General features: G+C 47.6%; 1 protein-coding gene and 2 pseudogenes across 5 annotated transcripts in view; 1 reads left to right on the top strand and 2 right to left on the bottom strand.

Annotated features, from left to right (window-relative positions):
* Tm6sf1 (transmembrane 6 superfamily member 1) overlaps window positions 1–7,175 on the bottom strand; it is a 29,915-nt gene extending 22,740 nt beyond the window's left edge. For 3 of the 4 annotated variants that reach the window (XM_021264890.2, XM_087188451.1, XM_004852870.3), the window contains exons 1-2: window positions 7,015–7,173; window positions 2,953–3,056 (exon numbers count right to left, since the gene is read on the bottom strand). In XM_021264890.2, coding sequence (XP_021120549.1) covers window positions 2,953–3,056; window positions 7,015–7,106 — 196 coding nt within the window. In that variant the 5' untranslated portion in view covers window positions 7,107–7,173. Of the gene's footprint in view, window positions 1–2,952; window positions 3,057–7,014 lie in introns of all 4 variants that reach the window. The other variant, XM_021264889.2, reaches the window with a different exon arrangement.
* LOC147824903 (translation machinery-associated protein 16-like) lies at window positions 5,892–15,804 on the top strand (annotated as a pseudogene). Its single transcript, XR_015441775.1, has 4 exons — window positions 5,892–6,629; window positions 9,515–9,668; window positions 10,408–14,365; window positions 14,421–15,804. The product of XR_015441775.1 is annotated as a translation machinery-associated protein 16-like (transcript).
* A 298-nt stretch (window positions 15,805–16,102) lies between these two features.
* On the bottom strand, window positions 16,103–18,816 carry LOC101706648 (catenin alpha-1 pseudogene; annotated as a pseudogene).
* Between the last annotated feature and the right edge of the window lie 2,618 nt (window positions 18,817–21,434).

Here is a 21,434-nt window from a genome sequence, read left to right as displayed (position 1 = left end):
TTCAGCCAGGTCTCTGCCTGTCCTCCTGGGTCTCCCCATCCCTGCCCAAGAGCTCTCACTGAGGGAACACAGGTCACAGAAATAGAGAATGATAGTCACCACTCACTGTCCCAGAAGGTTCTCCAAGTCACCCCCTCTAGCTTCCACTCGTTCAAGTGGCTGGCCAGAGCCAAACCCATATCCCACCTGGGCAAAAGGAATAAAGCCAGTCACCAAGTGGCTAAAGAAGTGCACAGTGACCACAAGCTTTAAAAGAAAGATGACATAAATCCAAGTGTGGTGGTGCACAACTGTAATCCCAGCACTCTGGGGGGCTGAGGCAGAAGGATCACCAAGTATGAACCAGGCATAGGTAACTCAGTGAGACACTGTCTCCAAAAAATAAAAATTTTCTTGAAAGGCTAGGGATATAGCTCACTGGTAGAATCCACCTGAGTTCCATCCCCAGTACTGAAAAACAGTAATAAAGATGTGAGTGATTCATCTTGGTGATGACCACACAGGCCAACTCACTGTGTCCACGTATTTGCCTGTTGGTGTACCTTGGTGCACAAATGCTTTTGTTTGCAAACAATTTGGTTTGCAAACAAAAGCATTTCGCAAAATTTTGTTTTTGTTTGCAAACTTTTCATCGGATAACAAACACAACCATGGCCATCTTTCCCACAAATGTGGCCATGTTTTCCAAAATCATGGAACAAATTAAGTTTGTGAGCCAAGGTACCACTATAACTGGTGTGCAAATGACATGATTTTAAAAAAACACACACACCAGTGATTTCAAGAACTGAATACACGTAAGATGGTACAATCCACTTTGAGAGAAGGAACACTGACATGTCTTAGAGAATCATACCAAGTTGAGACTCTCCTAAACAGGCTTACAATTACTTAACAACAACTAGCTAAGGAATAGCACCCTTTAAACAGCAGGAGACCAAATCAGCCCAGGGGAGTTGTCAAGAAAGCTGTGTTTTCAAGTTGCAACCAACTGGTGTCTTAGACCAGAGGATTGGGGTAGACAGGAGAAAGGTCTGCTGGTGGATACAGGAAAAGCTGTGCACAAAGGAGAGCAGGGGAGGCTGATTCACAGAGAAAGGAAGCTGGCCGTGCAGAGAGTGTGTGGCCAGAGTTCAGTGTCCCCATGTCTGCCTGAAGGATGAAAGGCCACATGTGCCCTGCAGCTTGTACCCTCCAGTGTCTCCACGAAGGCTCACAGGCCAGTTCTCACCAGTGTCATTGTTGGACACTCGTTTCTCTGAGGCTTCCCAACAGGCCAGCCTTCGTCCATCTCCTGGGTAGGGGGGCAGTTAGCACATCTCCCAGCCACTGTGATGGCAACAGTGGTGCCAGACACTGGCTCCGCTTCCTAGTGGGCAAGGAGCTGGCCTTGAGGCTGCAGTGTTCAAAGCTAGAACAGACCCATGACATAGGATGCAGGGTGCGAGACTGGGGCTGCCCTGAAGACTGGAAAAGACTTAAGTGAGTCGAGTGTGGTCTCCATGGGGCCAGACTGGAGAGGCAGGACTGAGCAGTGGGAGGCCCATCTGGGAAGGTAGACTGAGGCCAGCTGAGCAACGGGAATAGGGCAAGAAAAAGGACAAGGGCTCTGAGGTCAGATAGGCCCAGCTTTTCTACCAACCAGCCATGAAAGCCAGGGCAAGTTACAGACATTTTCTAAGTTGCAGAGTTTTTTACAGGTGAACTGGGAGAAACTAAACTCACAATCCACCTTTGCCAAGGCCTGCTATGGCACAGAAGGTTGCCCAAACCTCTAACAAGGGGCTGGCCCTGTGGCTCACTTTGGCCAGCAGAATGTGGGTGGAGATCTGCAATCCCAGCACTCTGGAGGGCTCTGGGCCCAGTCTGGGCACTTAATGACTTAGCGAGATCCTGTCTCAAAATAAAAATAGAAAACGGCTGGGGATGTAGCTCAGTGCAAAGGCCCTGTGTTCCATCCCCAGTACTGGGAAAGAAAATGTGATGATGGCCAGCTCAAGCCAAAGCCATAAGAGGCATCGCTTTCTTCCCACTGACCCTTCTGTGCTCTGTATCCCCATGAGGCAGGCAGAGCCCAGGAGCAAGGAGACGTGTATGGCTGCACAGGCTTGGGGCATGTTTGACATCTGCATTACTGAAGCAGAAACTAAATGAAGAAAACACCTGAAGAGTCCCAGGCACAGAAAGTACTCAGAGCCCAGTAACTCCTTTGCCCCAGACACACGCGATAAAGGGTCTGGGCTCTGGATCAATGCCATTCTCACTAGCTACGTGACCTGATCATGTCTCCAAGCATCTCTAAGCTAGCGTCTCCATTTGTTGTGAAAATTAAATAAAATAAAATTGCTAAAGTGCTCAGTGGCTTACCAGAAACACTGCAGGTGCTCAATCATGGTGTTTTTTTATTTATTTAATACATATGTGTATTTGCCAGGACCTGACCTAAGTACTTTACAAATACCATTTTATTTAACGTTTATCCCAACCCCTCACAGTAGGTGTAATTATTTCCCTTTTTGTACAAATGTGCAGACTGCCACACACACAAAGTGGAGGGAATTGCATGTGCCAGGCTAAGGGCAGGCAGCCCAGCAGGAGGCAGAGTAAGAAGGGCTGGGGTCAAGGGGGTGAAGACGGAGGCCCCCCTGCCCTGGCAGTGCCCCTCCACCAGAATCCCCCGGGAAGTGGGATCCATGGCCTGGGAGAGGCCACAGGCAGTGATGGTAAACCTTCTAGAGCTTTCAGAGATACAAACAGCCCACCGAAGCACATGTACCATAGGTTCACCACCACTGGCTTCAAGGAAAGGGCCACACTGTCCTCAAACATCCCTTCCTTTCCAGCCCCCATTCTGGCAGGCCACAGTATTCACCACCAAGGAGAAAAATGGGACTAAGGGCAAAGTTCTGTGTTACCAAGTGGACACAAACGGTTTCCCTGAAGGAGACCTACCGTAGAACAGTGGGTCCCGAGGTGGCTTTCTTTTGACGAGAACTCGAGCCAATAGGGCTACCAGGAACAGGATGAGGGCAGCAACTCCTACAATTGTCCAGGAACTGCAAGGATCAGAACAGGGAGGTGGTCACTTAGCAAAACAAACACAGTGGTGCCTGGAATTTCCTGACGTTGAATGCATTTGTTCCAGCACTGCACAATTCAGCCATAATCCTGCCTCTGCCATAGCTCAGGCACTGAGAATCAATGAAATTGATCTGCAGCACTTTGGCCTCTCTAGACCACAGCCCTGTGACTTTCAGAGACCAAAGCCCCAGGTCTTCATTCTCCTCTTCTGCCCACCTGTCTCCGTGGCACAGATGAAATGTCTGGAAGTGCTCTGACCCCACCCTACCCTGCTCCTAAGATGCCCTGCCCCCTGCCTCTACCTACCTACCTACCTAACCTGTTCCCCATGGCTGACAGGCCTAACCACTGAACCTGCCACCTCCCTACCCTCAGACTGAGCTGCAGGGCACATGCAGGAATCACATGCCTTCCTGGGGGACAAGATGTGTTCTGCACCTGTGGCAGGCAGTGTTGCAGGTCCTGGGAATATAGAATGCACAAGGAGGCCCCTGTGTACATGGAGGGACTTATCTCCACCAGCTCTGAGTTCTACCACCCACGAGGTCACCTCAAATCATGAAGAAATGCTCTCCCTCTCATACCCCCAGCACCAATAGGGCTTCCAATTCTAGACGGAGAACCCCTGCCCCACTCCAGTGGCCTGCTACACCACAACCTCCTCCTAGCTCCTTAAAGCTGCTGAAAGCACCACTGAGATCCCTTCACACCACCCTCCAACCTCTGTCTTGGCTGTGTTCTAGCTTTGAACACACTGCAGCCCACAGTCAGGTCACCAGCCAGCTCCCTGCCCACTAGGAAGCCTGTTCCTGAGACTTTTGAGTGACCTTCACATATGCCCCTGGGAAAGAGGACAAGAATGATGAAAGGGAATGGATGGATGGGTGAAGGATCATAGGCAAATGGATGGATGGGTAATGGGTAAATAGGTGGCTAGATAGATGATAGATGAATCGGCTGACAGATTGATGGATGCTGGATGGATGGATAATGGGTAAATGGATGGATGGGCTGACCAACTGATTGATGATGAGTCGATTCTATGATAAGAAAGAGGATGGATGGCTGTGTCAGTGTGCAGGTGACAAAACTAGGAGGTTTCTGGTAGTGCACAACAGTGGTTGCTTCAGGCCCCTCCCCAAAGGATGAGCTGATGAAGTAAGAAGCTGATGTGGGTCAAGGCCATGATACTGGGTTGTGATTATCAATGTGATGGGCTTGAGAGCCACAAGGGGATTAGTAAAGCACACTTCTGGATGTGTCTGGGTGGGTCATGAAGTGTGATCTGGGAGTCTGTATCTGCTCCCTTGCCCATCCTCTCTGGTGCTCTTCCCCAGTCTCTGTTCTCCAGCCTTCAGGAAGTGAGTAGCCTTGTTCCACCATGTCCTTCTGCCACAATGTTCCTGCCTTGGGACCAGCTGACCATCAACTGAACCCTCTGAATGAGTGAGCCAAAATAAGCCTCCCTTACATTGCAGATGTCAGGTATTTTGTCCCAACATCTGGAAAGCTGACCAATGCATGGGCTGAAGCACCAAGTAGGGAGGAGGGAAGACGTCAGTGTGCGATTAGACTATGGGCATACTGACAATGGGCAGCTGAGGCAGGAGGTGGTGGGCAGACAGCCCCCTCCCTGCCCAAACCAGGCCCTGAGCTCACAGACAACACGACTACAGGGCTGGTGTGCCTCTGGAATCTTCAGAAGCCCTGTGAACTGATTCACAGCTTCCTCTCATGGTCTCCACCTGGAGCGGAGGAGGAAAGAATGATAGGAAACCGGGGCAGAAAATCCTCTCTGCCTCCCAGCACTATCCCCAGAGACCTTCCTATGACTGCCAAGTGCACCCCCTGCTCAAAACAGGCAAAAACAGGTTCAGTAGAGGCTCTAGGAATGGGTGAGGGCTGCAACTAACCCAAGGGGAAAAGGCTGTTAATCTAGGGCAGTAATGACAAATCTTTTAGAGCCTTCAATGATAACAAACAGCCCACTGTAGCACGTGTGCCATAGCCTCACCACCACTGATCTAGGAGGTAGATGCCCCTCTGTGAACATAGATGCCTGACAGGGAGCACATATGGGTGAGAGCAAGCAAACTGTGTGTGTATGTGCGTGTGGAGGGAGAGAGAGAGAGACCCCAACTTTTCCTTTCTGCCCCTTCACCTGTTTGCTTTTTCTATTTCTCAGCTCAAGTTAACAAAGTTGAACATCACCAAAAGCCTCCTTTGTGCAGGGCACTGGGCTGGGCTGACAGTACTAAAGTGAGCTATGGCTTGGAAGGTGACGTGGGGAAGCAAGTCCTGTGGGAAAGGTGCAGCCAGGCGCAAATGGGTCTTGAGACAGAGAGACATCTCTCCTTTAGAGAGGGGTCCACAGAAGGACTACCTGACCTCCACTCTGGGCCACAAAACCTGGTGTGGCTTCAACAGTAAGCAACAGGAAGGGAGTGGAGGGGACCAAGGAGGCAGCAAGATGGCCAGGGGATGCGGGAGTAGAGGCAGCCTGGTGTGGCTGACACACTGGGGGAGGGTGCTGGGGGAGGTCTTGTGGTCAGGGATGGATCCTGGGCCACCGTCCAGCTCAGAGAAGGCCATCGCTAGGGGAAACTGGAGGGAGGGAACAGACACTAGACGCCCTGGGACCATGGGGAAGGGGACAGCAGGAGGAAGGGAGTGGAAAAAGACCAAAGCACCTTAGGCTTCTCCGAGTTTTGTTTTGTTTTATTTTGTTTTCTGAGATGAGGTCTTTCTATGCTGCCCAGGCTGGTCTCCGGCCACCTCAGGCTCCCCAAGAGGTGGGACTACAGGCATGCGCCACTACACCTGGCTAGGCCACTGTAGCTTTCATCGGCAGGAGGACGTGAAGGACAGTAGCACACAGCAACACATTATTCTGTCTGCATTCAGTGAACGCTGTCACCATGTCCCCAGTACCCTCAAATCCTCTTTGCTCCCTTATAGCCCTGCCCTCCTGCAGGATATGCTTCCTCCAAATACCTGCCTCACTCACCAGCTTCCTACCGTTCTCTGCTCACTGTCCCCAGACCTTGCCATAGCTGAAGTTGTCACCTCCTCCAAGAAGCCTTCCCTGACGACCAGCTCCCTTAGCAGCCACCCTATTTTACTGTCTTCAGGGCATGTCGCTGTTTATGTCCTCGATGGCATCTGTTTCAGCACACTTTCACAGCTCTGACCCCAACCCCAGCACAGCTGAGCACGCAGCAGGTACTCAAACCCTCACTGAGCTGTTCAGACTGCTCTGGTGGAAGCACGGGGCCCCCTGCACAGTACTGACAGCCACATCACATTTGGCTGCCAGACCTGCAGCTTCCAGGAGATGCGCCCAGGGCCCAGGTCAGACCAAGGGCAGACGCTACCAGTGCTCAGAGTGCGCTGGGTCTGGGCACGGCCGCTGCCTCGGTGCAGACACTACAGCCTCGGTCTGAAGGGGTTCGCAGAGCGCGGACTGATGCAATTTCCTCAGCACCAACTGCTGCGAGAAACGGCACCGGTCACTTCCTCCTCCCCGCAGACCGCAGCCACCATCAAAGGTACGGGACTACCGCCTGCCCCAACTTCTCCTGCTCCCGGGGCTCCCTCCCTCAGAGTTCCTCCAGGGGGCCAAGGCAGGACGGCCTCCTACCGGTTCCCGCACGGAACTTCCCGCACCCACAGCGCCTTTCGCAGAGGGTTCTCGCCCGGCCCTCACGACACTAAGCAAGTCCAGACCATTGCACCGACTGGAAAGCGGGCTCGACCCCCGGTAGGAGTGAAGCCAAGCCCTGCACCCAGACCCCTCTTGCTGTGCGCCAAAGTCCGAACAGGGGACGCGGCCCGCAGCCCGAGCTGGGGGCGCCGCGCTCCGTGCCCGGCCTGAGCGCCTCGGGGGGCCCCACCCGCGCCCGCAAAGTTGCGGGGCTCCAGCCGCCCACTCACTCGCGCTGAGCCGCCAGGTGGTCGAAGATGTAGGTGACCGGGATGGCCGAGAGCGACAACACGAACACCCCAGTGGCCGCCGAGGCGCTCATCGCGGCCGCCGCGCAGCGCGCTCTTCACCGCATCCCGCGGGGGCCCGCCCCGCCCTGCCTTCCGGCGCCGCCCCTCCCCTCCCCTCCCCTCCCCGTCCCGCCCCACGCACCCTGAGTCCCGCGCCACGCCCCGCACCCCAAGCCCCCGGCCCCGCCCCTGCCGGGGACAGATGCGCTCGAGCAGGGAGGCCCCCGGCTGAGCTGCAGGCGGCGCAGGGTGGAGTCAGGCCTGGGAGTCAGCGGTGGTCCACACGGAGCCCATGGCCCAGGACGCGAAGGACCAGCGGTCCTGGAACCTTGGAACGTGGCCGAGTCTGCTGCAATCCCGGCTGCCCGCTCACCGGCTGCTAGCCTGGGCCACATTAACCTCTTAGTGTCTTTTCCCTTTGGTCTATGTACTGGGGATAACTGGCTCCTTGGTATGTCTCTTGGGTCACCTGAGTTAAGATGTACAAAGTGCTTACCCTGCGCTGCTCAGTACACTCAATCACTTGCAACCCTCTCCTTTTAGGTTAAAACTCATCCTTGGAGAAATGCCCTGACTTTAGGGTCCCCACCTCCCCACCCCTGTACCAGGGATCGAACTCAGGACCTTGCGCTTGCCAGGCAGGCGCGGTGTCCACCGAGCTACGTTCCAATGCCCTGACTTTGAAAGCACCCATTTCTGTTCCAAGAAGTGGTCCTGGACCCACTTATCCCCAGCCAGCCTCTCTGGGCCCTGTAGAGACAAGACCGGAAGACAAGAGCTGTCCTCAGGGTGTGGTCAGACAGGTGCCCACGGCTTCTGGAGAGCAGCAGGGCCCAGTGTAGCCTTCACTGCCTGGGCTGGCTCTGGGGATGGAGTCAGAAAGCACCCTGGGGCTGAGCCCAGCTTGGACCCCAGCTGGGGAATGGGAAGGAAAGGAGTTCCAGAACAGCTCAGACAAGAGAGGGCTGTGCTGGCCCTTCTCAGTGTCCCTGCATCTGAGGGAGAACTTAAGGGGCCATCTGCCTCATTTTAGACCTGAGGAAAACGAGTAACAGAGAGGCTATGACCTGCTGCAGGGCCACTCGAGTTTTTCAAAAGCCAATTCTCCTGGTCCGCTACCCTTCTTCTTGAAGGCTTCTCCAACGCCGAGCACATAATGGCAAACCCTTGGCACAAACCGCACCATATCCACTTTCTCCAAGAGGTAACCTTTCCTGTAACCGGGACATCACCCTCTTCCCCATCTACTCCTAACACTCCCCAAGCTCCTTACCCTCCTCCCCACACACCTCTGAGGCACCCACCCCTTCATCACCAGGAAACCTCCCTGCAGCAATCTTGCCATCTCTCTGACACCCTGAACCCCTCTGCTGCCCTGGACCCTTCCCTTCAACCTAGCCACGTGCTCAGGTAACTTGCAGTTTAGCAAAGTACTTGCCAGACCTGAGTTTCCACTCCACTTACCATCTTTTCTCTTTCTTTTCTCATCCACATTTGTATATTAAGTGATTTAATGGCCAAAGAAGATATTCTTTTTTTATTCTTATGTTCTTTTATTGGTACATTTTAGGTATACAATTGTTTACATTTATCATTGGGTGCTTTTACCTGTACATGATATATCTTGGTTCTTATTTTTTCCCCCAATACCTGTGCACCCTTCACCCCCTCCACTCTTCCCTATATAGATAGACTTCATTTCCATTTTTTTTCTTTTCTCATAATTTTTCTTTTCCCTTCTTTCCTTTCCCCTTCCCCTCCCATCACCCCTACACCTTTGGACCTTTCTAAGGAAGATATTCTTGATAAAATGTTTGATTTGAAAGGTTAAAAACTGTACACATAAGCATAATTTTAATGTTTACAATTATATAAATGCATAGAAGCATGTCAGTTTTAGTAATTAAGTTCTGAATGGTAGGATCAAAAGTGGTTTTTTGTCTTTAGATTTTTCATTTCCCAAACTCATACAACATTTACAGCCAAGAAAAATATAATCTTGAGAAAAACATATATAATAAATGATTTTTACCTTAAGTAGATTTGAAGTAGCAATCTTGATACTAAGATAGATTTTGTACACCCAGCCTATAAAATTTATTGTCATCTTTCCCTTCTAATCCAGGTTAAAGTGGACACAGCGGCTGTTGTCACAGTTTTCATGACCACTGTATGCTGATGGAGCCCAAATTCTGATCCCTCACACTGACCTCACTGCATGGGCATCCTGCTGGCACCTCACACCCAAAGTCCTTAGAACAGAGCTCCTGGGCTGCCTTGAGACCTGCTCCTGCTTTATCCCTTCACCCACTCACCTGAGCCCAAAACCCAGGGGGTCCATATCCGTGCTGACGTCCTCAGAATCCTTTGGTCAAAACGCTTCTGCTAAGGTTACTCCCCAAATACTGCTCAAGTCTTTTTCTCTTCTCTCCATCTACAGAGCACCCTGGTTCTGCTCAGTGTCATCTCTCTCTGGACAGTGCCTGATGTCGTCCTTCATCTCTCTGCCTCTGACTACTTGGCCGGGAAAACCTGACCACCCCCGCTTCTGCGTCTTCCGCACCTTCTATCCACAGCCTGGTGTACTTTTCATGGTATGTTTACTGTCAAAATGATCTTGTGCACAGTGTTCCCTGAGCCGTGCCTCTCCTCTGGTGTCATGCAAGCCACTCAAGTCAGGAACTTCCCTGTCCAGGTCACTGTCCCAGTCCCATATCTATCACCTGGCACGTAATGCATGCTCACAAGATATTTGTCCAGTGAGTGATCACAGTTGTTCAATAGAAATACAGTGTGAGCCATAAATGTGAGCCACATGTACATTTAAATTTTTAAGTAGCCACGTTAAAAAGTAGAAAGAAGCAGGTGGACTTAATTGAAGAACATTTAATTTTCCCCAATATATACAAAAGACCATCTTTTCAATATGTCATCAATAGGAAATATAGTAAGAGATACTTTATTTTCTTTCTTCAAACTGCTGTGTATGTTTGACACAGCCCATCTCAGTTCAGATCAGCTGCATTTCAAGTGCACAACAGACCAGTGCTTCTGCATGAGGCATCATGCTCTAGACTTCCTCCTCTTGTCCTACAGCCCAGGCTGCAGTCATGCTGCTGCTCTAAGTATGCGTGTGATCATTAAGTCACTCATCCATTTATTTGCACAACAGACATCCTCCTCCAGTCTACTGTTCCTAGTGTTGTTCTCTAAGTGGACACACAAAGACAAATTACCAACTGCTCAAGAAAACCACATTTTAGTGTGAGAAAGACAAGTACATAATCACCATACAATTCGGTTTTTTAAAAAAATATGTACAAATTGCTGCAGGAACCAACCAATTCTGTCTAAGGGAGCCAAGAAAAACTTCAAAGAGTTGGTGAGGTTTTAGATCAGCCTTCAAGAATAAGCAGAAGGTGACCAAGCAGACCAGCAGGAAATGAGGGTTTCCGGGCAATGGAGAAAGAAGGCAGAAATGTGCACAAGAGTAAGTCACTTCGTGAACTGTAAGTTGTTTGCTCTGGATGGAAATAATGACATGTCATGCAAGGGTGGGAGATGACGGGCAGTGAAGATGAGAGTTGATTGGGGCCTGCTCCATCCTACAGAACCTAAGTGCTGGAAGCCATTTAAGATTTCTAAGTGGAAGAAAGGGCTGATTGGTCAGAGGAGCGACTTTAAAGCTCTGTCTTTACAGCAGCTGCTGTGGACATTGGCTTAGAAGGAAGAGAGGCAAGAGGCAGCAAAACCAATTAGGAGACTACAATTGTCCTGGAAAGAGATGAGAGGACCTGAACCCAAAGGATGCCAGTGAGAGAGAAGAGGAGAGGACAGATATGAATGAAGAACTAGGGAGGAACTGGAGAAAGTGGAGAGGCGGTCACTTGAGATGAGCTTGGCTTTGAATGTACTGGATTTTCAGGACCCATGGGGCTGCCCAGGGGAGCTGTCCCCAGGCATTTGGGAGTACTGCTCTGTGGCCCCAAGAGGTACACAGGATGCAAGTACAAGTCTTGGGGTCACCAGCATATAGGCAGGGGTTTAAATCAAAGAGAACAGCAAACAGGAGCCCCTTGAGAGGGGCTGGTGAGCACTGCCACCAGCGGCTCAGCCTGTGGACATCTGAACTCAGTGGTGGCAGCATCCAACATCCTGGTACTGACAGCCACTCCCTTAGGGTCACCAGCACCAGAGGACCTGGTGAAGCTTTGAGGTATTGTGATAGACATATTGGAGTTCTGCGGCCTTTGTTCTCAGTGCTTCCTCTTAATGCTGAAAATAGGAGTGGGCAGAACACATGTAGTTGGGAAGAATGTTTCGTAGGAACCCTTCATGGTTTGTCGGGAAGAAGAGGAGGAGAAGGAGGAAGGCAAGGGGAGGAACATGGTTGGATTCTGAAACACTACAGTAGTCTATATTTTATTTTATTTTATTTTATTTTATTTATTTATTTATTTGGTACTGGGGATCAAACTCGGGTCCTTGAGCTTGCGCAGCAGGCAGCGAAACCACTGAGCCAAATCCCTGGCCCTGGTAGTCTATATTTTAAAAAGTAATTCCATAAGTATTTTCTCCTCTAAACCTCCCAACACCTCTCTGAGGAATATAGAGCCATTAACGGATGAAGGAACTGGAGCCCAAATCCCTGATTTGCTCGGGATCAAAGGACTGAGAAGAGAAATGGCAAACTTGAAGCCATGTCTCCTGGCTTTAGGTCACTAAATTCATGAGACCATGGCTGTCCAACAGCAAAGCACCGTGCATGGCACTGTATATTAGCAGTGGTGGGTGGGGACCTAGGGTGTAGTTTGGTGGTTTAAAAAAAAAAAAAGGAAAGAAAAGAAAATGGTGGACAACAAAAGAAAATGGTGGACAACAAATCTAAGATCTGTCAGTTGGCTCCTTCCTCAAGAGGTCTGGGGTCCTGCTCAATTATTAAATTTGAGGGAGGATCATATGAGGCTTTTAAAAAAGACATTCAGACAACGAGATTTTATAGAGCATCGGTCTCACAAGCCATGAAGTTAATATTGTAGTTGTAACCAAGCATCAGATTTGACTCCAAATTCCCTGAAAGCAAAAGCAGAAGCACAGAGAGCTACACACTGCCCTCGCCAGTTTTAGTAGCATCAATTCCATAACTGACCACCGAGGGATCAAATTGAAGGACCCCTCAGCCGGTCTGTTCCTTTCATGGAGGGGAAGTGAAAGCAGAACTTTGAGGACCTTGGTCAGCGGAACACAGTATTGCTGTGTGGGGACCAAGGTAGCATGACAAATTCTTCTGCAAAGTAAATTAAAAATCACCCCGTCCCTCATCCCTCACTCCATAGCCCCCAGACCCAGGACCTTCTCCCTCTTCCCTCCTTCATATGCTTCAGTCTCCCACTTCTTTCTTATCCTTCTGGTAAAAGTCATGTTGGTGTTCTTATGAAAAGCCACACACTTGTCATCTGCCTCCCTTGTGCTCTAGTCTCAGGAGGGCAGAGATCTTGCCTGTCTTGCTTGTGGTCTCCCTAGTACCTGGAACCTGGCTCTGCACTTAGTAGATGCTCAATAAATACCTGAGTGAATGCAAAGAGTAGGAGGAGGAAAAGAGAGCAATGTGCGAGAGGCAGATTGATCTGTGAGGTGTACAAAAGCAAAACAGAGACCAGGGTCAGGTCACTAGGATCTGTCTGGAGATGGGAACAGAATGGGGCCAACCCCCACCCCCAAAAAAACTTCTGGAAAAATCTCTTGGTACAGCATGTCCCTGACTCTTCTCAGTAAGCATGAGTGGGCTCCAATTATTAACATGGATTTTAGAGGGTGGTAGCAGTACTCTGTGTCCAGCTACTAACACAGTACCAGGCATAGTACAGATGCTCAATTTTTTTTTTTTCAGTACAGGGAATTGAACTCAGGACCTTGCTGTTGAACTACATCCAGTGCTGCTGAGCTACATCCCTGGCCCCAGAGGCTCAATTAATATTGACAGCAGGGGCAAAAGAGAGAAGAGGGAAAGGAGTAGTGGAGAAAGGAGGGAAAGAAAATAAAGAGATGGCTGGAAGGAAAGAGTAATAAGAAAATAATGTGAAGGAAGATAAAGTTGACATATAAAATGTTTTTCAAAGATCCTGTGCAGTTGTCAGAGAAGGTCTCCAGTTTTGTCCTGGGTTTCCTAGCAACCAAAGCAAGAAGGGAAACATAACTGGTTATAACATTCACATTATCCATAAGATAAAAAACAGAGCCGTTGCTCAGAAAAACTCTCCTCTGGCTCTCCTTTTTTTTTTTTTTTTTTTTTTTTTTTAGAGTGGACTTTATTGAGAAAAGTCAGTGTAAAAAACATTCAAGGGCTGGGGATTTAGCTCAGTGGTTTCTCCACAGGCTGCACAAGCACAAGGACCCAAGTTTGATCCCCAGTACCAAAAAAAAAAAATTCAAATTCATAAAATTTAAATAAGACAGCAAAATTATACCTTGTAGCTATAGTAATCGCAAATAAGATAAAGTCTAAATTATTGCCTAAGGAAAAACTACTCTGTCAGGCTTCAGCTGCAAGCCCAAGGCAGGAAACGTTGCACTCATTAGAGTGAGCCCACTGATGAAATTTGCATTTAGAGCTGAAGAAAGGGGGTGGGGGGCAAATTCTGACTATGGCATCACAACAGCCTAACCCAAGAAAAGCAACTTTATTAATGTCCTGCAACAAAGTACATTAGTAATTGTAGCTATGTATGATAGCTCTCATTTCATTTCATAAAGAGTGATCAGTTTTCTTCAGGATACATTATGTTACTGTTTCACAAGGTTTACCCCTTGGAAGGCCTACCTCTCTACCACATTCCTTTTCCAGAGACTGTTTCCTAAGATAACCCAGATCACCTTTGGTCATTTCAGCACTTCACCGCACCCCCTGGGCTGGTGGGGGCCACTCACTCCTGGGCCACCCAGCGAGCACTCAGGCAGCCCTCAAGAGTGCTACTGACAAGTGAATGTGAGATTCTCTTTGGTTATGGAACTTTTATTCAAGTTTATAAAAAATATAACTAGAGCTTTCCGGTCGGGTCTGCCCGGCGTTGGTGGCCCCACGTGTGTTGGGCTGGAGAGCGAGCGTGAGACCCGCAGCTCGGGGCTGTGAGTCTGTGCGGTCTGGAGTACGGAGGTCCCCTGTGGCCTCCAGAACGTCACCATGCCTAAAGCACCAAAGGGAAAAAGCACAGGAAAAAAAAATCATCCACCCATATAGTAGAAAAGCTGCTCAAATTACAAGAGAGGCCCACAAACAAGAAAAGAAGGAAAAATTTCTAAAACTTGCTCTGGAAATTTCCTAACATATATACAAATTTTCTTCCAAGATTGAAGAATGAAAAGGCTTTACGTCTCAACCTTATTGGTGAAAAACTGCAGTGGTTTCAAGATGAGCTGGATCCCCAAAAAATGAGATATTCAAAGAAAGACGCTTGTGAATTAATTGAAAGGTATTTAAATCAATTCAGCAGTGAGCTGGAGCAGATTGAGTTACACAACAACATCAAGGACAGGCAGGGAAGGCGCCACCAAGGCCGGGAGACGGTCATCAAGCAGACGATGGAGCGTGAACGTAGGCAGTAGGAAGGCTACGCCCTTGAGATGCCAGACATTTTACATGCAAGTAGTCTGAAAACCTTTAGGGAATGGGATTTGGATCTGAAGAAATTGCCAAACATTAAAATGAGAAAACTTTGTGCGAATGATGCAGTTGCTAAGAAGCACAAGAAGAAAACTCAGAATTTAACTATAAAGATTTAGGGCAATTGGAACTAAAAGGCAAATCAAGTGACTTGGATGAAGAAATGACTCCTGTGGCCTAATTGTCCTTACTTGAGTTGAAAATAAATAATATGAGAACTTTAAGTCACACTCATTACTCATGAGAAATAATTATTTAGTATTTGCTGTTTAACTCATTCTCTCTCATAATGTGAATCACATTTGCAGTTTCAAATACGGTATTGTAATTTTTATTTAAAAATGAAAGTTGGGGCCAGGGATTTAGCTCAGTGGTTCTGGCGCCTGCCGCGCAAGCACAAGGTCCCGAGTTCGATCCCTGGCCCCCCCAAAAAAATAATAAAAAAAAGAAAGTTGTGTTTCATTTAAATTAAGTTGCTAAAATAGAAGATATATTCTGTTTTTCATTACTTTAACAAAATACCAGAGGCTGAATAACATAAAGAAAAGAAGTTTATTTAGCTCATGGTTTTGGAGGCTGAATGTCTAGACAGCACTGTGCTGGCTCTGGCGAGGCCTCCTCTTGCTGCTACAAGTCATGGTGCATGGTTATCACAGTGATGGGAGGGCACAAGAGAGGGAAAGATCACATGGCAAGACAGGAAGTCAGAAAATGGAAGGCTCCCATAATGACATCCCACCAGGCCCTGTCTCTTAAAGGCCCAAGAGAATTAAATGATTTCAGGTTAGCTCCATCTGATTATTATATTATTTTCTGCTTTCTCATTGTGAAAAGTGATAGGTTTAATTCAGAACTAAAGGTTGGAGAACTAATGATTATAATTGTTACTTCTGAGATACATGACTTAAATTAATATATTAAACATATTTCAAGTACCATGACAAACATGGATATTCTAGAATTCTGCTCTTCAAATAATTTACTAAATGCTAATATATGTTAGTCTGTCTTTTAAAGGATGCAAGTATAAGTTTTCAAGAAAAGGAAAAAATAATGCTGTGTGAGATTAACTAGGTATCAACTAAATTGTTAACAATTTATACAAAGTGTTACAACTTTTATACCTCTGAAAATTAAAAATAAAGTTTATTTCTATAAAAAAAATATAGCTAGAAATATTATTTGAATTCTAAAACCATTTTGTGACCAACTTACAAGTATGTAATGTCCTTGCAGAATTTACCACCTGGCTGGGTTCAGATCTGCTGCTTCCTCTGCAGGAGCTAACATTAGTGTTAGGCTCTCTACTTAGCAAATGCATTGGGTGCAGAACAGTATTTGATGTCCAGGAGCCCTGGGGGTGGGCAGCTGTCGAGCATGGGCTCAAATGCTTTCCATGGCTTTGAACTCACTGAGTGCCTGCACAGGGTTGACATGCTTCTTCTGTGATGCCCACTTAATCTTGATCTGTGTCTCATCCTGCTTCTCTCTGTTCACCAATGGCTTCTTCTCAGGCACCTTCATCTTCCTTGACACTGCAGGAAGGTTAGGGGAAGCCATACCCTGAGACTTTTGGTATTTGGTGGAGGCCACGTAGGATGCCTTCCCTGTCTGCACTACAGCATTTGTCAAGTTCTTGGCTGCCTGAATCAGGGACATGGCACTGTCCACCCCAGAGACAATGAGCTTTCGGCCGAGGTTCTGCACCTCAGCCTTGACCTTGCTGCAGATGTTGAGCTGGTGGCAGTAGAGGGCTATGTGCTGCAGATATGTCAGCAGGTCCTGCTTGCAGGCCGAGTCTGGGCAGTAGTCTGCAATGGTTTGCCCAAGCTTATCCATCCTCGATCCTGCCTCAGCAATTTTCTTGGCAGCGCTGATCACATCTGATGTGTTTTTGAGTGCCCTTTACCTCCGGTGAAGTCAGGATCATGATCATGATCATGCACATCTGCTTGGCCAGCATGATGATGTCGTTGCCACTGATATCCCATTTGGACACTTCAGCATCCAGCTTGCTCTTTTCTTCTTGGAAGCTGGCCACTTGTTCTGCAATCTTTGCTTTTTGCTCCTGGGGAAGCTGAGCCATGATCACCTGGGTACTCTGGCCAGCTATCAGCTGGTCATCTTCTGTCTGGACACTTGTCCTACTTCTGACATGGAAGTCTTCTGTCTCAAAGTCAGAGTCATCCAGTTCCTCAGGGGTCCTTATCAGCACTGCTTTCCTTATGTCCTGGATGCCATCGTACACAAGGCGGGAGGCATCAATAAACTCATTCTCATCCATGGGCTGGGCAGGATCTGAGCTGAGGGCTTCCACAGCTGCTTTCACTTGCTCAGTAAAACGAGCCATGACTGTGTTGGAAAGCAGCTTGGTAGCTTGAGAACTTCCTCTGTGTAGACTCCTGGTTCATAGTTGTCCATCTCTGAGGTTACTACGTGAATGACCCTGGCTGCCCAGCCTCTAACTGCACCAGCTGTGTGGTCCAGCCCATCCACATCTTTCTCTTGGAAAGCAATGACACATTTGGTCACATCTTCTAAAATATGATTCTCTGTGTCAGCCAAGAAGTCATCAATGAAAGTAATATCATCAACAGCATCTCGAGAACACGGACTTGTTTTTCCCACTGTTCTTTAAAAAGATCCATATTCTCTTGAGCCAATTTACTCTGAGGTTTTGCTGCTAAAGCCAATGCAGCATTAATAACCTGAGGACAGAGGGCTTCTAACTGGGTAGCGGACATTCAAACAAGCTCTACACCTTCTTCATTGTTTGAGATGGAACAGGCTAAGTTGGCAACCTCAATCAATTTGTTGGCACGAAAAATTTGGGCATATTCCTTAACTTCTTTCTCATTTCCATTCTTTGCAGCTTCAATCGATACTAAAAGTGGAACATTGGTTTCCAGGAAAGAATCTGAAATGTGGTCCATGACAGCTTTGCAGAGCTGTCTACACAAGTTCCTGGTCTTCTTTGACATTTTATCTATTGCAGAATTGAGTGCATCACTTCTTTCTTTACGTCCAGCATTGCCCATGTATTCTGAGAGCAGATCCTGCAGGGCCTGGTGGACAGCATTGCATTCTGCCACAATTCACTCACGGCGGTTGAGTCAGCCTTGAATGCAGCACCACTAATGATGCTTTCCAGGCGTTCCCCTGAACCGCTCCTCACTGAAGCTCAGAGGGTCTACAATGATTTGTTTATCAAAATTATTGAGAGCATATGCCAGTTCTCCTCCTCCACCCTGGTGCTGGGAAGCATCATCTGATGAGGTAGCCTGGGCAGCATTGGAAATGCCTGTGACTGCCTGCTGCAGCTGCTTGTATATCAGATCCCGGTTGGCGTTATAGGCTGCGACATCAGGGTGTTGTAAGCAAGCCTGAGATGCAGTATACAGGATTGGAACGTTTTTCTGCAGGATTCCTCTGGCTGCAGCCATCTGATCATAATGGCCCACATCTTTCAATTCCTGTTGTCTTTTAGCTGCCATAATGTTCAGCTTATCCACTTCAGGTTTCAGGGCTTTGTACTGTATTCCCAAGTCTTGTTCATTTCCAGCATTCCTCAGCTTCAAGATACCATCTTCCACAACTTTCAGCTGAACAAGTAATTTGTAGACTATCTGCCATGTCAGCCAAAATCAGCAGCCGGGTAACAGCGGAGAGTAAAGCTCAAGCTGCCCGAGCTGCCCGAACCATGTGGCCTCGCTTCACAGCCGAGCAGGGATCATCTGCAAATTTTCCCGCTGCACTCTTCATCAAATCTCCTTGTTTTAGAACATCTTCTACAGCAGCCACAAGCTCCTCCTTGAGAAACTGACTTTCCTTTGCAATTTTATCCCCCTTCTCCAAAAAATTCTCAGTTGCTTGTTCAACAGATGCAGCCAAAACATGGGCCTTCTTAGAACAACCCCTCTTTTTATTAGAAGGTCCCTTGCTATTGGTGTTGACCAGGGTTGTAACCTGTGTAACAAGAGGTTCCAACAGTCTTTCAACTGCCAGAATCCTGATCTCTAGACTTTTGGGATCCCATCTGAAGTTTATGTTGCTAGTGTGGACAGCAGTCATTTCTGTGGCGAGTGGTGGGAACGCAGGAGGAGTGGTGGCTGGCTCTTCTTAAAAGAAACACTGTGTCACCAAGCCTTCCCTTGCGACATTCCTACAATAAATACAGAATCCAGCTCTGAACAGTTGTGGCCCCAGGACATCCTTAGTGCAGGGGACTGGCACTCTGCCAAGTGCTGCTGGGAACCCTCAAGTGGTCAGAAAAATGGAGATGGGATCTCTGAAGATCTCTCTTGGTTCAGTGTTAGATTTGATAGCATTTGGGGACAGGGCTGGGAGACACCTTCCTGGAAACCACTCTCACTGCAGTCCAAGCCCAAGCACACATCACCAATCACAGAGCTCTTTCCTGCTGAGATGGCACCTCCTCCTCCTTCCCCATGGGGCACACTGATAGGGTCCTTCTCTTGTGCAAGCTCGGCACTGCCAGCTCTGCTCAGAGGGGACCACTGACTGTCCCTCCTGGGGCTCCGCTACCACACTATGGGGCCCTCAGCCATGTGCAGAGGCAGCATGGAGAAGAACTACAGCCCTGGGTGGGGGCCCCAGGGAAAATCCCAGCCGGCAGCCAGCCAACAATTGGCCACCGGGGAGAGGCCGCTTGAACTTTCCAGCCAGCCCAGGACTAACATCACACAATGCAGAAAAACTCTGTAATCATGAGAATCATGAGAAATGGTACAGTTTTGGTGTTTTAAGCCACTCTACTTCAGGGTAGTTTCGTATGTAACAGTGGATAACTGAAAAATAGAAATTGACGCAGAGAACACCTAAACTTAAGGCACCAAAATTCTTCCCAAGGGAGCCGAGGGGCAGTTCCAAGGTTGGAGTCATCAATGAAAAGACTAAAAGGAGGGTTTGGATGGTCACTCTGGAGCAGTGCTGAGAACACCACACCCTTCGCCTCGCTCCTGCAGGAACATGCAAGAGCTGGAGGCAAAGGCTTCACATCCTGCATTCATCCAGAATCTGCTCTCTAAAGGAAGTGGGAGACTCCCCAGGGAGTGTTGAAAGGAGGACATAGAGCCCAGTTTGAAATGCTAAAAAGGTCTACCTCTTAGAACAAAGTCCCCTGAACTACTGGGGTGGGGGTCTCTAACCTGCCTGCTTGTCCAGCATCCTAAAATAGTTTCTATCTTTTGATAGACCCCACCTATTTACATAGAACCCTCCATGATTCTGTCAGCCAGGTGAGGGGCCTAACAGTAGCCATCACACCCGCAAAGGGACGTAGAAGCTACTCATCTTCATTATCATAGACCTTTACTCATGAATATAAGCAGGAAGCCAAGGATTGCCAAATGTATTAGAAAAACAGGCAGCATGAAAAATGTCCAAACTGAATCAATAGAAAAACTGACCTCGAAGGAAACAGACAACTTAGGAAAGAAGGGAGTACTTCATAAAAATTGTAATTACTATCCTCAGAAAATTCAAGATGTTGCAGATGAGAACTGGGAAGAAGTGGCTATGAAAAAAAGAACAAGAAACAGAAAAGTTTCTTGGAAGTTAAAGACAGGATTGCTATAGAAAACATTCCATAAATGGGCTGAATGATAAATTTGACACAGCTGAAGGCCAAGCCGTTGATCTAGAATTGAGAAATCTTAGATTGTAGAGTAAGAAAAACTAAGAGGTAGAAAATATAAAAGAGCAGGAATGAGAGACCCAGAGATCTAGCATTTGTCTAGTTAGGAAAAACAAAGAAAATAATCCAAGAAGTAACAAAACAATATTTAAGAAAATACTTGTATCGTTAAGACTAAAAGGGTCCACTGCACAAAATTAAAGAAAAAAGAATAAATTTCCCTCACTAGCATTTCCAGTTCCTCTTACCCTGGTCTTTTTGTTATGACCTGCCTCCCCTGCTACCTGTCAGTTCCAGGAGCGGGTAGATTTTTGTCTGATTTGCTTATTAATGAAGCCCAGCACTTTAAACAGTGCCTGACACCAACTAGAGATCAGTAAAGATTCATCAAATGGACTTAAAATCTAGATATATCTTGGCAAAATTTCATAACTCCAAATGTAAGTAGGAAATTCTGAAGTATTTGGGATTTCCTACAAAAGAACAAGAAATAGAACTGTCATCACACATTACCAGTGTTGGATCCTAAAAAACAGAATAACGCTTTCGTAGTTAGCAAGGAACAGATGTTGGACCTAGAAGTCTAAACCCTAAGCTACCAGTTATTTGTGAAGGTGATAATAGGGCGTTTTCAGACATGCTAGAACTCAGGACATTTACTGGCCATGCTCTAAAATTATTCCAATATATTCTCTAGCAAAAATAAAAAGAGGTCCAAGAAATAAGGCAAGCTAGGATACAAGAAGCTGAAGCCTCCAGCAAGGAATTAAGAGTCATCTCATACTGGAATGCTGGAAGAATTTTCTTGGGCCAAAATAATTTAAATGATATGAATATTTATATTTATTAATATTTTCTGACTCTGGTCACTCTGATACCAGAGTCCATCCCTGCCCGTTGAGCTAATGGCTTCTTTTCTCACAGTTGGTCAGCCTCTCGTGGATTGCTGAATTGCAGAATATCATGAAGTGGATTAAAGTGATGTTAGAAAGTGGCTTGTTTACAAAGTAAGAATTTCATTGTAAAACCAATTAAGAGAAGAGC

The sequence above is a fragment of the Heterocephalus glaber genome, unplaced genomic scaffold (genome assembly GCF_053883595.1).
Source record: "Heterocephalus glaber isolate CG9 unplaced genomic scaffold, H.glaber_assembly_v1.0 deba00001531, whole genome shotgun sequence".
Taxonomy (NCBI): Eukaryota; Metazoa; Chordata; class Mammalia; order Rodentia; family Bathyergidae; genus Heterocephalus; species Heterocephalus glaber.
The sequence above is the reverse complement of the archived record's forward strand: the minus strand, read 5'-3'. Positions and strand labels throughout refer to the sequence as shown.